Raw genomic sequence first — 15315 nt, forward strand, 5'->3', positions numbered from 1 at the left:
CGATCGATGCTGGCGTGAAGGAATTAGGAAGGATTTGTGCGTCTCGAGCAAGGCCCTAAATAAAGTCCGTGTTCGGTAGTATGGGACAGGGGGAGTGGAGGTGGATCGAAGCGCATTCAGGCGACATCTATAACAGAATAGCTGGCGTCAATGCTGCTAGCGTCATCTAGCAGCAGTGCGTAAAAGTACAAGTAATAGTGATGACGTTTCACTCGGTTGCAAAGTCTATCAAATATACTCAAAATTTTGCTTCAAATTGCTTTAAGTGTTTTTAAAGTGTAAAATGAACGTATTTTAGCAGATCAGTATCAAAACAAAAACAGCATAATTTGTTGTTTTAGTAATCATGATCATCTCTACGTCTTTCTTTCCGGCTTGTGATCCGATCGTGGTAGGTTGTATTTCTGTTCCTCGTATTGCCATTTTTGGATTTACGCTTTTGTTCCATTCATTTTGCAAATTAAGAGCTTTTCTTCAACTTTATTCCATTCGTGCAGTGCCTCTTAATTGCTTATTTTCTCTAGGCTATTGCCCTTCATGAAGCTTCATGGCTGTAGTTTGTGTGGGCTGAGGCCTACTTCAGGCTCAGCAGAATATTCTATCGGGTGTGACACCGCATGTTTGGTGACGTCACAGACCTTGGGCGGCAGTGTTTTGTTGAACAGTCCAGCACAATATTCTGGTGGCCAGCAATACGCAGCCTGTGGTGAAGACCTTAGGTTGCCCTCACTCAAACAAAAAGTATCAGTCGGGGAAACTATGGCAAAATCTGCTATTTTTAGCAGTCTGCTATTTTTGACAGAAATCTGCCAAAAAAGGGTACGCATGTGACATCGTACCCAAATATAGCAGATTTGGGTACGGCCCCATACAAAAGCAGATCTACACCCTAATTGAAGCAAATGTGCATCAAATGCCTGGCAGATTCATGATGAGAATAGTGCTGAGAGTGATCTCTGCTATTGTTGTTCAGATCCGACTATTTTCAAATTCATTATTTGAAAATAGTCAGATCTGAACAAAAATATCAGAGGACATTCTCAGCACTATTCTAATTATGAATCTGCCAGGCATTTGATGCGCATTTGCTTCAATTAGGGTGCAGATCTGCTTTTGTATGGGGCCGTACCCAAATCTGCTATATTTGGGTACGATGACGTTACATGCGTACCCATTTTTGGCAGATTTCTGTTAAAAATAGCAGACTGCTAAAAATAGCAGATTTTACCATAGTTTCCCCGACTGGTATATCATTTGATGCGCCTGAACCAGGGGAATGTAATGGTGCCAACATCGCCCTGTGGCATTTTTTTTTTAGGCTGTTGATCCTTGCCTTTGGCCACTTGACCTGACTGGAGGTCAACAGTTGACCTGAGACTGTAATATCGTGAACCAGTTGCTGCATTTCGTAATGGTCTAAACAGTCATTTTTTCCACAAGGCCCTCAACTCCATCAGGCAAAACGGGGGTCGTATAGCCCCCTTCCCCCATCGGCTGGTTCTGATGTAGAAACTAATAGGTCTGGAGAAGGTTAAGCCTGAATAAAGAAGCAATTTAAAATGAAGCAACATCTACAGTTATTATCATCCAAATTCCTTAGTTACACACAGTGAAGTGTACATTCAGATTGAAACTCGTTTGTAAGATGAATCAAAATGCTTGATGGTTGAACTACCATTTCTTCTTTTTCAGATACATAGCTGCAACCATGGTGGCCCAGAAGAAGCAGGTATGTCTGATCTCTCATCTTTTGACCTTTTAATTTTAACTGCATGGTATGGTGCATGGTGATTAGTAGGTACTCTGCCAAAGTCTCCAGTCCCTAATTGTCGACATAAAATGAGACATTTCATTGCATTCCCTCAGAGGAGCCTGGTGTTTCCGTGGAAGTTTGAATGCCCACATAATGATGTGACCTGACTCCCCTCTGTGTTGTATATTGCAGAAGAAGGCCCTGGAGTCCATCAACTCCAGACTGGCCCTGGTGATGAAGTCTGGCAAATACTGCTTTGGCTACAAGCAGACGCTGAAGCAGCTTCGCCTGGGCAAAGCTAAGCTTGTTATCATTGCCAGCAACACCCCTGCCCTTAGGTGAGACTGAGAAGTAGACCTTCAGCCCATGCCATGGGTCTGAACGTCTATGGAGAAGTCTCAAACAACACGCAAAAGCCATACTGTATCTTGCAAGGCTACCTATTTCAATTAGCAAATTTAGAATTATAAGAGAATCAGTATGGCTTTTGTCATTGTAGGAATGGTACCCATTTTTTTAAGAAATAGAATTCACAAATGGATTTTGCTTAGTCAGTAATTGATAATAATTAAACTACTACTACTACTACTACTAGTAATAATAATAGTAATAATACTAACAATAATAATTGTACCAATAATAGTAATTATTTCATGTCTTAATAGGCATATAGTGCCATCAAATTTCAAGTTAATCGATTTTTTAATAATTTTATGCACAGGTATTTCAGGGCATAGGGGTGTCCCTGACTGCTAGTTATTTGTTCATTATTCACTCTGCGCTGGATTTCGCAGGAAATCTGAGATCGAGTACTACGCAATGCTGGCCAAGACGGGCGTGCACCACTACAATGGCAACAACATCGAGCTGGGCACCGCCTGCGGCAAGTACTTCCGCGTGTGCGGCATGGCCATCACGGACCCGGGCGACTCCGACATCATCCGCTCCATGCCCGAGGGACAGTAAATACACGGACGCAGTGACGCACGCCGGCTTTTGAATGGGGAGAGAGGCGGGAGGGATCGGTGGGCTGTCTGCGCGGAAACGGACAGAGTGCGGCCTGATGTAGTGGAAGGAGTCGCGGTCGTTGTTCGCGTAGCCGGCTGGTGACTCGTGGCGAGGTTACAGGGTTCATCACAGTGCACACGGCAGTAAGGTTGCTGACCTATTGAAAGCCCTTTCAACACAGCATTACTTACCCCGCCGCTGTACAGACTGGCGAGGCCGCGTGCTAAGCTGCAGGGCAGAAGACGTGCGTGAAAGCAATACTGTATCACTTAAAAACCCAGCCCTGTTACGGTCATCTGTTTTACTGCGAGCACTCCTGGACTTTCCGCACACCTCGGTGAAGTGCCTCTCAGTCTCGTCCATTGGAACCTGTTTCGAATAGCGCAGACCTACATGGCTTCAGATCGGTCGGTAGGTACACTGCTAGCGATAGGGGCCCTGTTTCACCGGTGATAGCAGCACGCTGCTATCACACGTGTCAAATTGGGTTTCCATGGAAACATCAACAAACTATGCCGTCGTCAATCTGTGTGATGTCATCAATTATTGCTGCTAGCATCTTCACGGCCGTGCGAATGTATCAAACGCATTCAACGAGACAGCAACTCTGTTCCAAACGTAGCTATGAAAAAGCTCACGGATTACACGAAACGTCATTAGTGTGACGTCATCACATTACGTCAGCTCGCGCAATTTGATAGTAGCGTGCTGCTATCACCGGTGAAACAGGGCCCTGGTGTGCGGTGCGATATGCTTGGTGAGATGGACGATATTGTGCTGAACGGGCCTCTGCCCAGAATGGTCCGGGAGCGGTCGACTAGTGCTGCTGACTACACGAATCACGATGAAAGCGCTGTCGGGTGTGTTGCTAGGCATTTCAGCAATTCGTAGGGGACCGAATAACAGTTAAAGCCTCTGAATTATGATCGATGAGTGGGTGACTGAGAGCGGCCAGCAGACCTCGGGGTGGTCGGACCACGTACGACCTCTGCTCTGAGGGTCTCGTCCGGGATGTGATGGGTGGTGATGTTAAAATGTAGGTGGCGCTAGTGTACCATGGCAGCCGGGATTGCTCTTGAGCGAGGCAAGATTACTTTACCAATAATGCGAGGCACTCCCCCTTCATAGAAAAAACACCAACCAATAAAGCGAGGCACTCCCCCTTCATAGAAAAAAGAACTGATTGCTCGCCATCCGACTTATTGATCTCCAGCTATCACTACGCTCCGGTTAGATACACTAGATGATGGCATATCCGCCAATCTGCTGATAGATAGACGGACACGATGATGGCCGAGGTCAGACGAGGCGGAGAGGGTCAGCCTTGCTAAAAATTCGGGATTTCAGTCGTCAAAATTGCGAGAAATCGACCTCTGAAAGCGAAGGCTAGCGTTATCTTGAAGCATGTCTGCGCACACATGAATTCACGAATTCCTAATTGCGAAGATCATGACCAAACACCGGCACATCTTGTGAACTAAGGAAAAGTGCGATTGCTCATCTCAAGGGTTCTGCCAGGATCATCCCAAGGACACCGAGCAACCGATATAAAACCGTAATGGCAAACATACGAGCGCAGTTCATCCCTAGCTTCCTCCCCTGAAATGACCTAGGATGCTAACCATATGCTGGGTTTGAAACCACATGGGCAGTCGTGACAAGTTCGGCATCACAATACTTATGTATTCGAGTTTGTACACATAACATGGTCATCCGTTAAAACCACGATCACTTCCACGATCTGACGTGGAATAGCACAGGCCCGGGACGGGATAAAATGGACATGCGCGCGCGGATGACCGTTAGAAATTGCTTTCCGAGCAGACAGACTGAACTTAACATCACAAATATAACACGGCTCATAGAAAACGTAAGATAATACGATGATGCGTCGCGGGCATGGGGAGCGGTGTAGTGGCGGCGCCCTCGCCGCTCGGGGGAGGGGGGGGGGGACACTGGCGCCGCTAGTCGGCCGACGCCGCCGGCGCGCCGCCATCATCCGAGGAGCGAGTCCGCTTGGCGCGCCGGCCGGGCGAGTCCTCGGCGGCGGCGGCGGCGCGCCGCTTAGTCCTGCCCGGCTCGGGGCTGGCGCCCGTCTCGGGCTGCTCGGCCCGCCGCCGGCGGCGCCGCCCGGTCGGCTCTGGGCTCGTCCGGTCGGCGGGCTCCGGCTCGGCGGCCGCCGGCGGCTCCGGTTTGTCGGGCGGCGGCGCCGGCTCCGGCGGCGAGCCGCCCGCCGTCACTGCCGTCCTGGGCTCCGGCTCAGCCGCCGGCTCCTTCACCGGCTCCGGCTCCGGCTCCGGCTGCTCGCCGTCCGGCTCCGCCTCGGGCTCGGCGTGGCCGTTGAGCGCGCTGGCGCTGGCGTCGTCGGCCGGCTGGGCGGACACACCGTTGGCGCTGGGCGCGGCCGCCGCCTGCGCCTTGGCCTCGCGCAGCTGCTGCTGCAGGTGCAGGATGGTGCTCTGCATGCCCTCCATGTCCTCGTCCAGCTCTTGGACGAGCTCGTCCATCTCTGCCGGCACACGGCGGCGCAGTCAGAACAGAGCCACATCGGTACACTCTGGGCAGTCAGAACAGGACCACACGGGGAGAGGACTCATTTATCTTTGCCGGTACACGGCGGCTCGGTCAGAACAGGGTCACACCCGGCACTGGAGATGGCACATCGTAATCTGCAAACCAGCTCACCAATTTCTACATATGCGTCATGGCACACGGTCACACATAATTACTTTCTATCCTAGAGTTATCAGGTAGGTAAATTGGTAACGTACTGATTATAAGTAAACAATGCTAGAAAGAATATCAGTTTAGTTGGACATAATTTAAAGACTACACCAAAAAGCGGGAAAACAAACATTCCTATAAATCGTATACAGATCCCTTTAATAGGTCAAACGAACTCTCCCATCATGACGCTGTAAGTCCTGAATAAGTCAAACCGATCCTGTGGTGTGGCCAGTTGAAAGTAGCTAAATCAGCATGGACGCCACAGAGACACCGTGCCCGTCCTTGGATGACAGATAAGCTACTATATGAATACCAGATTCTGCAGACTGCCGGATGACGATAACCAGAAGCATATTCTGGAACTCACGAAGTGAGCAAATGTACCATAGCAAATGCAGAGCAACACGACAGCTGAGGAGAGCAATCATACGGGTTATGGCACAGAGCATAGACTCCTTTAAAAGGGGTCTATGCACAGAGCCACCATACGGGCACGGTCTCCTGGCGGCGTGCTCACCTGACTGGGCCTTTTTCATCTCCTCGGTGAGGTTGCGCTGCAGCGCCAGGTCCGTCTCCAGCTTGGCCAGCTTGCCAGAGGCCACCACCTTGCCGAGCTCCTCGTTCTCCTGGTGCAGCAGCCGACACTTGGCCATCAGACGCTTGCCCGTTTGGCTGTAACGCAGCGGGGTGGGCCGGCGTCAGAGGCCGGCCGCGGCGACACGCGCGCACCGCACGGGGGGTTACACCGGGCGCCACTGACCCACACAGTCACACACGGACAGTGACCCGCTCCCTGCGGCTGCGCTACGGCCCGCACCCCTCTGAAAACACGGCACACACAGGTGACCGGCGCCAGCGGCAGCAGCTATGTGTGTGAGGCGGCAGCTCAGAGTGTGCAACACAAAGACGCGGGTGAGGCCGGGCGCCATCAGCGGCGGCTACTCACCAGCCTGCCCGGGGCGGGGCAACGTCAACCGGCGGCCGGCCGGCCGACCGGGCCGCGCCGCCACTCTCAGAGCACACTTAGCATTACGAACGGAGGCCCGCCGTGTGGCCATGTCAGGCTGGGGCGCTGAGGCCCAGGGGGACGCCGCCGCTGCTGTCGATCTCTCAGTAGCTGCTGCTGTTGATGTGGGATGACCGCCACTTTCCACAAATGAACTCGGCAAAAGCTGGCGCAAGGCATAACTCGCCTTTCAGGAGCACTGCGTTTCAGGAGCACTGCCCTGCCGGCGCTCGCCGCGACTCGGGACGCTGAAGAACCGCGGACACTCCGCCGACCGCTGCGCTGCCATCTCATGCACGCACCGGCCGCGCGCTCTCCGACCAGCCAGCCGGCCGCACGATCTCTGACCTGCCAGCCGGCCGCGCGCTCTCCGACCTGCTAGCCGGCCGCACACCCCGCCCACCGGCCGCCGACGGCGCACCACGCGATCAGCCGAGCACCGCGCACACCGCACCACCGAGCCAGCACCAACGCACCACCGCACGCTCCGCCGCGAGCACCACCGACCAGCACTGTCCCCGAGCGCGCGAGCACGACTTTCGATACCCTCTCGGGGCACTGACGCCGTCCAACGGCGCCATGGGCTCCGCGGCGAAATTCGCTCACAGGTGGATGCACGCAGGTGCCTGCAATGGGCAGGTGAAGGAGTTGGCAGACGCTGGGCGGGCGGCTGACGTCCCCCGGCAGAAGACGGACCTCCGTCACTTGGAGAGGCAATGCGAGGCTGCATAGATCGTGACACCGCTGACCTTCCGGTCGGCCAGCAGGCACTGCTGCCGGTAAACAGCACTGCTACCCGGCACTGCGTGCGCCCCGCGACACAAGCGATCCTCGCGCGCCACCAACGCCTCTGGTACGCCACAAAAGCCGCCAGCGCACCACCAACGCCGCTCGCCTCGCGCGCATCTCGCCACTGCACCGGGACCTGCCAGCGCGCGCACACCGCTGCCTGCGAGCCACCGCGCGCGTCTCTGAGCACCGGCTCCGCGGCGGAGCGCGGATCCGCTCCGTGCACCGCTCTCGCGCTATCACAGGAGCCACTGAGGCTCGGAGATCTACCCCGGCGGGGCGCTTTCTGGCGGCAACTCGTGGCAATGGCTGTAAATGTGGCTGCGGTTAAATAGGCGCCATCGAAGCAGACAGGCAAGAGGACGTAAGAAGACCATTCAGACTCACTCATCCAGTCGCCCACCAGCCATTCACGCCACCACACGCATACCCATGCTTACAGAAATAACGCGCGAAGGCCCCAAACGGCTGTAAACGTTTGACAGTATCGGTGGCGAGTTGTGACACTAGGCGACAAAACAAGTAGACGGTCACCAGCTGACACCAGGTATTAAACATATTGTTGAGAGACCCCTGACAGAAATGTCGACGTTTGAATATTCAGGCGACTCATTTATACCCTGGGAAGTTGACGGGCGAAGTTACGATGCTTAAGCTCGAGATAAGCTACAAAAGATCAGTAAATGGTTCTTAACAAGCATCGTGTTAAGCAATGTTTTTTTTAACATTGTAGCCCTAAGATGTTCGTCTTTACGTGTGTTTCACTACTTCCAAAAATGCTGGTTGAAGAAACTAGTTTTTTTTTTAAGAAGTTAAGTTGAAAATTAATACCGCAAAAGAAACGAACTAAACATTAGGCGAAAACTGGTTGAATAACAAAATGAATTCACAAAAGCAAAGTCAACAAAACTTAAACGAATAACTAGTACAGTATGCATGCCACAATCACAGCAGGATAACAAACCTAAACGGATGAGGATTATTGGCCATATAAACAGCAATTGGCACCTTAGGCCATGTCTACCCAGGTGAACCCACAGCTCATAAACTAACATGAACCGACTGTGCCCCACACACAATGCATAATTCAAACCTAGGCGCATTCCAGAATCACCGAATGAAAGACTCGTTACTACACTCAGTCGGCTAGGCCGGACGTTCCTATCACAGTCATGCAGCAGCTGCTCTGGCGGGCCCCGCGAGCGTCCGTGTGCGGTCGTCCCCAGTCAGAGGGGCGCGGCCTCGGACACGGCGCCGCCGGCCCGTGGCTGCAAATGTCAGTCGCTCGCGCGGGCGGGCGCAGGCACATCTTGGGGAGCCGAGCGCGGGAATAGCGGCGAGAGAGCACACCTGTCCGGGGTGAACTTCCATGCCGACAGTTCGCTCTGAGTCTCCTCCAGTTTGGCCTTGGTGTCACACAGTTCCCGTTTTAGTTTCTCTATGATAAAGTTCACTGCCGGGTCCAGAAGCAGGTTCCGCACGGCAGAGTTGGCGCTGGACGACTTCATCTCGCTGATCTGGTTCTGAAACGAACAAACAACGCATGTGTGAACGATAATATACAGTAGTTAGTCGGCAAATAAAATACAAGATCGTCGAATAATGGGGAAAGTGGTTATAATAAAACACCAGGCCCTTTCTAAGAAGAGCAATTGCGATTATCAAACCCTAAAAATTCAGTGCATTTTGTCCGTTGCAACCACAAATCGGACAACGAATGAGATGAACGCTAAAGCTTAAAAACCGTCACTCTTCTTATGGCTGTTACCTAACTGGCACCGATAAAATCGTTAGAATAAAAATGGCACACACGTAAGACATAATAAAACCTGAAATAAAGCATGTCAAGGCTTCGAAGCTTCATGTGAATGAGCTGACATTTCACTGATGTTGTAAAGGTACCGTGTACTGGCCACACACCCGTCCCGTTGGCCCGTTGGCCATTTCCACCCCCCCCCCCCGAAATATGGAAAGTGCTGCTGCACTGGGCACCTGCTGACAGTGTCATGTGTATTGCCCTGATCGGGGAGAATTATAACTCAATGAACGCCGTTTGCGGCCAACGGCGGAGCTGAGAGGAACCCGACAGGGACGATGGGTCTAGCTGATGTGGCGCTGGATCCCCCCCCCCCGCGCGCGGCAGTGGCCGCCCTGTCTGTGTCCCTGAGGGGTGGCCCGCACCCCGCAGTGGCCGCGCCCGCCCGGCACAGGGCAGCTGATAGCGCCACTGACGGATGCGGCAACTGGGATAATTGGCAGCTGACGCGCCGCAGACAGCCACGCCTGCAATGCCGCACAAACCGGCCCAGGTCGGGAACTCATGACAGCAGCTGGGAGGCCGGCACATGATGCTCGACTGTCCAAGTGTCAAGTGTCGAGCAATATTTCAGGACACGGTGTAATTTGACCACGGCGTGCCAACTCTGATCAATCAGCCAGCCCGGTCTGTCCGAGACGAGCACTCACCATGTAGTCCTGCAGCTCCTGCTCTTTGGCATTTAATCTCATCACCATGAGGTCCTCCTTCCTCTGACTATCGTGGAGGGCCGTCTGCAGTTTCGCCTCCAGATCTTTCACTGCAATGGAAATAGATAATAATCATATTCAGTAGCACACTCCCATTTTAATTTCCCATTTTCGACTCCCATTTTATGTTCATATTTCTTAGGATAAGGTTGGATACCTATAGGTGTGCTACCTAAGAACGGCTCTTAAGTATACGCAGCTGCTTTAACATTGTTATTGAGAACAATTATCTAGTTTAAATATACTTAATTCACATCCAATCAAACTGGCCATATGTTATTCGAAGTTCTCTTGAGCCAAAGTAATCAAGCTTCTACAGAAGCACTAAAAAAAAATGAGACAATTGATTTTCAGTCAGTACCAAGACTGACGAGTTGACATTTATTTAGTATAAACAAGAATTAAAACAGTTGCACTATTTAGAGAGGACAAGCAGTCACCAAATCATAGCCCACCTTCTGCCAGATGTTTTTGCTCCAGTGAAGTGATGTACTTCTCCTGCCTCTTCCATATCTTGAGCAGAGCCTCCTTGTTGATGGACATGAGGTCGTCCTCGGAGATCACGACTCTTTTGACGTCGTTCCCGTCATCTCCCATATTCATCAGCATGACAAGGTGATGCCACCTGAAACCAAACCACGGCTGATGATTCAGCCACTCCAACTCGGCCCACAGAGCAGCTGAGCAGCTGGTCAGTGGCCAGACAGAGCTCTGTTCCGGTGCTATATAGGTAACCCCAGGTCTCGAGACAAGGCATGCCGGGTTACGACTGTTTTTTTCTTCTTCAGGAAATTCCCTCATCTCTGGCATGAATAGTTACAGCTTTTGTTTTAAAGAAAAATCAAGAAATTTAGTGTGAATGGATGAGGGGGGGGGGCTTTAGGCCCGGGGTGCCACGCTACTCGTAAGCCGTGCTTGTTGCAAATGACACTACAGACACACCACCTGACCTCGCCCGTGCCCGGTTCACCAGTGATATTTCTAATCAAAAGTGTGACGAATGCAGGTAATTGGTAACACAGTCCTCCTGGGTCTAGCATGGCCCCTCTCGCTAGGTGTCAGCTGGCTGAATATACACTCAAAGTACACTGTAGAAACGTGGCTCAAACGACATTGACTTTCCTGGCTGCAAACTTCCTCCAATCAAGTAAAAGACTGATGCCTTATCCACTAGGACACATGAAAGACAAAAAACAACTCAAATTTAGCCAATAGGATGCACATTGGGCCAGTACACTGCAGTAGGTCGGCCCATACATTCAGTACAAGTTCAGCCAAGGAAACCTCAGACAGTGAATGTTCAAGGTACAGAAAATGACAATGTAAGACATTCAGGATCCACCCAGGCTGTAGTCATGAGAATACCTTAACATGTTTGACCACTACCTAAGGGTCAATAAAGAAGCTGTATGGATAAGACCTGGTCACCAGGTACCTACTTCATAAGTAAGTAATTTAGGAGGCAATACTAATTTTTACACTTACACTTACGATGTACGAGATTTAGAAGGCCACTTGGCCTTTGACTCTTATTTTATCGAGCTCCTTGACTATGTCACTTCCTCATTGTCATCATACCACACTATGTCACATCATTGATGTGAATGGTGTATTGGAGGTGGGACCAGTGGGCGTCGAGCTTGGCTTTGAAGGCATTCAAGGAGCGAGATGAAACAACCGATGCTGGTAGGGCGTTCCAGTCGTTTACGACCCTGACTCCAAGAGCGAGTCTTCTCGTTCTTGTTTCAGCCCTCGGTTTCCTCAATTTCCAGGCGTGGCCTCTGGTGGGACCAGCGGCAGCTGGCGTGCTAAACAGCTCCGGATCCCGGTCGACTCCACCGTGCAGCAGCTGGTATATCGCGATCATATCTCCTCGTCGCCTCCTGTAGTAGAGTGACGGCAGACCTAGACGTCGGAGCCTCTCAGTGTACGGTAGGTTCTTGATCGCTGGTATCAACTTGGTAACTCTTCGTTGTACCCTCTCCACTCGTTGATCTGCTCGACTGAATGGGCCCCAGACAGAGTAGCAATACTCCAAGTGTGGTCTGACCAGTGTTTTGAAAAGGGCTGGGAGCGTTTCTGCGTCGACGGATTCAAAAGATCTGCGAATCACTGATAGAACACGTGTGGCCTTTGACACCGCAGCTGCAGCGTGCTCCCGAAACTTCAACTCACTATCGACCAGGACACCAAGATCTTTCTCAACGGTGGATTCTTCAACTGCGCATCACCCATGGAGTACATCTGACCTTCGCTGGCCCTTCCAATGTGCAGAACCCTACACTTTTCTACATTGAAGTGGAGCTGCCACGTCTGACCAGTCGATGGCTACGTTCAAGTCGGCCTGCAACCTTTCAGCGTCTGACGAGCTACTCAGTGGACGGTAGATTTTGGTGTCGTCTGCAAACATCTGTATGTTGCACTGCACAGCATCAGGCCAGTCTGCAAAGTATGGCTTGCAGGTCGACGAGGCGCACCGGCCCAAGTTCAAAATCCGCACCAATCCTTCAAACAGGGGCGGGAAATCCGCACCAAAGCCGGCCGAGAGTACAAACAATCCGCTCCGAACCCGCACAAGAGACCAGTTGAAAGCCGCACTGACCTCAATTATTGAGATGAGCCACAAGCCTGCCCTCTCAGTGGTATGAAAGCGAAACGAGAAATAACTGCACTGCAAGACTAGAACAAAAAGCATGTCACGCCAATACAAGAACCCTATCCGGTACTTGCCCTTGGCGATTCATCCAGAGTGATTATTGTGCCATGTCCCATGGTTACCCTGATGATGTCGACTGTCGACACTGCCATTTAGCTAAACGGCTTGACAACTTGTGAAGGCCCCAGTTATTGAAATAGAAATATGAACGGCAAGAAGTGGGATCATCGCATGCATGCATTTTCGGCATTTCTCCATCGGTCATCAGCTGTATCGAACAACAAATCTGATAGGCAAGTCATTCACGGCGGATTTGACTATACTTAGCGGCCTTGGCCGCGGCAAAGTCGTGGGCCTGAAGTCTCAAGGCCTGCCATCAGCCATGCACATCTCGCCCTACCTGCCACCGAGTGACGCCGCTAAACCCTTACATGAGCCGAGCGCATCTCGTTTACGATTGCTGCAGAGTGCAGAAAGCAACAAAATCAGATTCTTTCGACACAACCTATTAGCTGCGCCGACGAACACACACGATAGAAAATTGTTCGCATTTGACTGTTTGAAGCGGCGAGCGGTGATTTTCTGGCCCTCCTATCAGTCGTACAAATCTTGAATCCCTCTCATCTGCCGTGCTCATCTCTCACACTCTACCACCGGCGCCTCACAGATCGGAGCGGTACGTTTCATGTTGAAACAGTGTGAAGAGTGCGAACTTGCGGGCCACACACGTGATTGATGGCCCCACGTGCACTAGTGGTGTCAATCGGAACTTGAATCTTCGGAATTCCGATTTCGTCCAATGTCCAATTCGGAATTCGGTTGGACAATGGCAGCAGGCATTGGACAACTTTGGACAATTGCTTGCTACACCTCAACATTTTTTAAAAAGTAGTCGTGTTTAACATTGATTTGCTATTAGAAAGCTCAGCTTTCGATATGATTAACACTTTTGAGCTTGTAACGGTACATGAAAAGCAAATTAAATAACAGTGTTGAGTGTAAACTATTGCGTAGGTGTCGGACATCTTTGGACAAATGACTGGCTTGGACATTTTTGGACGGACAATCGACGTAAGCATTGGACATTGGACGGACTTTGGACATACGTTTTCTGAAATTGACACCACTAACGTGCACCAGCAGTCCGTCCTGACCACCGCACACTCATTAAAGGGACCCTCCCACCTTAAAAAAAGTTTATGAATTGGCATGAAAGTGATGTCGCTCGGTTCAGAAAGAGCGAAAACGAATATCTACCAAATTTCACCGAAAAATATTCACCGGTTTTCAAGATATTAGACTTTTACTTTTGTTTACTTTTTGGGATCTCCGCTGTTCCAAGCGACTTTATTTAAAAGTGCGGCATTTGTTGCGCGCAACGCAGCATATACCACCGCGTGCTACAAAACGTTTTAGTCAAACATTTAACGGACGTTCGAAAGCCTGATGACGTCATCAGATTCCCGTAATGGTTAAGAGATAGGGACCACGCTGGTCCCACCCTGCAAGTAAAGGGAAGAAATTTCTTGAACACCATAAAGCTGCGGGGGTTGCGACCAGGATAAATGGTGGTTTCTGAGCCTGGCCGCAAACTTGGCTATCTCAACTCAAAACTAATGTTAAGGTGGGAGGGTCCCTTTAAGACCAGAGAGCACAATGAATTACCTACGTGATGTCAAACTTCAAAGTTCCAACAGTTTTTTCGATTTTCATCTATCTTATCAGGTCTGTTGCGTCCGTTACTAAGCCAATGCCGCAATGCACTTCATTAAATTTGCGCCGCACCAGGCCAAATCGGCACCGCACCGCACCAAATCCGCACCAGCTGAACAAGCCTGCACCGAGATCTCGTCGAAATTGCCATACTTTGCAGACTGGACATCAGGAACGCCATTCACGTAGATTACAAACAGCAGTGGCCCAAGCACGGATCTGTAGCTCCACTCTTGACTCCACTCGTACTCCACTCTTGACAGGTGCCCAACTGGACTAATCATGTAATATATTTATTATTTTCAAGGCATATCAACATATCATTTATAAAAATCTTACACTTTTATTAGATTGCCTGGCATTCAGATTCACAATAGCTCCTGCTCCAACAAAATACTTAATACAGAGTTAGTCTCACAAGTTAGATCTTAATATCGGACAATGAGTAATGAAATTTATGGCTATTTACCCTGCACCAAATTGTAGCTCATTTTAACTTCTGTCGGCTTGAATAACCTACCTTATCGAACGTTCATAAAGTTGGCTTCAAATTCGGATTCGGATTCCAGCACCACATTCGTGGAAAAAATGACAAAAACAGACCCCTCAGAATCGATTTAAATTTACAGGATAGATAGAGCAGGACATGCTCATTATATAAATAAATCATTTAGGCTTGGCACCCCCTAAAAACTGAGAAATCTTAGGTCAAAGTTCAAGGTCATTCTCGGCGGACCCTTTGGATTCTCGTAAAAATTTGCACACCTATAGTCCGCAACAAGCTGATTTCAAAAATATCAGTATCTTACTTTGGCAAGCAGCACGAACTGATATATAATAGGTCAAAGGTCAGAATCAAGGTCACGTTTGTGTAATACAGGAAGTAGAAGTGACCTCGTGGTCAGGTGAGAAAAAAAGGACCCCTTAGATTTCTATATATTTTTGCTCAATGATGTAACCTGTGTCAACAATTCTACTGCTAATTTTTCTCGTTTTGGCAAGGTCAAATTACGGAGAAATGACGGGTCAAATGTCAAGGTCATTTTGAGCGGACCCTTTTGATACACATATAACTTTTTATGCCAATACAGTTTTTGATGCTGATTATTATTCTGTGCATTATTAGGCTTGGCAAGC

General features: G+C 50.2%; 2 protein-coding genes across 4 annotated transcripts in view; one reads left to right on the forward strand and one right to left on the reverse strand.

Moving 5' to 3' along the window:
- Positions 1-317: 317 nt before the first annotated feature.
- Positions 318-2740, forward strand: LOC122389811 (60S ribosomal protein L30-like). The gene is made up of 4 exons (XM_043382218.1): positions 318-391; positions 1693-1729; positions 1946-2091; positions 2548-2740. The coding sequence occupies exons 2-4, from the start codon at positions 1709-1711 to the stop codon at positions 2717-2719; spliced, it is 339 nt and encodes a 112-aa protein (XP_043238153.1). The 5' UTR covers positions 318-391; positions 1693-1708; the 3' UTR covers positions 2720-2740.
- A 1689-nt stretch (positions 2741-4429) lies between these two features.
- The window catches only part of LOC122389810 (pre-mRNA-splicing regulator female-lethal(2)D-like), a 42301-nt gene continuing 31415 nt past the window's right edge, over positions 4430-15315 (reverse strand). The window contains exons 1-6 of one of the 3 annotated variants that reach the window (XM_043382217.1): positions 14648-14696; positions 10265-10434; positions 9750-9859; positions 8634-8806; positions 6006-6160; positions 4430-5270 (exon numbers count right to left, since the gene is read on the reverse strand). In XM_043382217.1, coding sequence (XP_043238152.1) covers positions 4726-5270; positions 6006-6160; positions 8634-8806; positions 9750-9859; positions 10265-10418 — 1137 coding nt within the window. In that variant the 5' untranslated portion in view covers positions 10419-10434; positions 14648-14696 and the 3' untranslated portion in view covers positions 4430-4725. Of the gene's footprint in view, positions 5271-6005; positions 6161-8633; positions 8807-9749; positions 9860-10264; positions 10435-14134; positions 14199-14647; positions 14697-15315 lie in introns of those variants that run through there. The other 2 variants (XM_043382215.1, XM_043382216.1) reach the window with 2 other exon arrangements.

This window comes from Amphibalanus amphitrite, unplaced genomic scaffold, assembly GCF_019059575.1.
Source record: "Amphibalanus amphitrite isolate SeventyFive unplaced genomic scaffold, NRLGWU_Aamphi_draft 000373F_arrow, whole genome shotgun sequence".
NCBI lineage: Eukaryota > Metazoa > Arthropoda > Thecostraca > Balanomorpha > Balanidae > Amphibalanus > Amphibalanus amphitrite.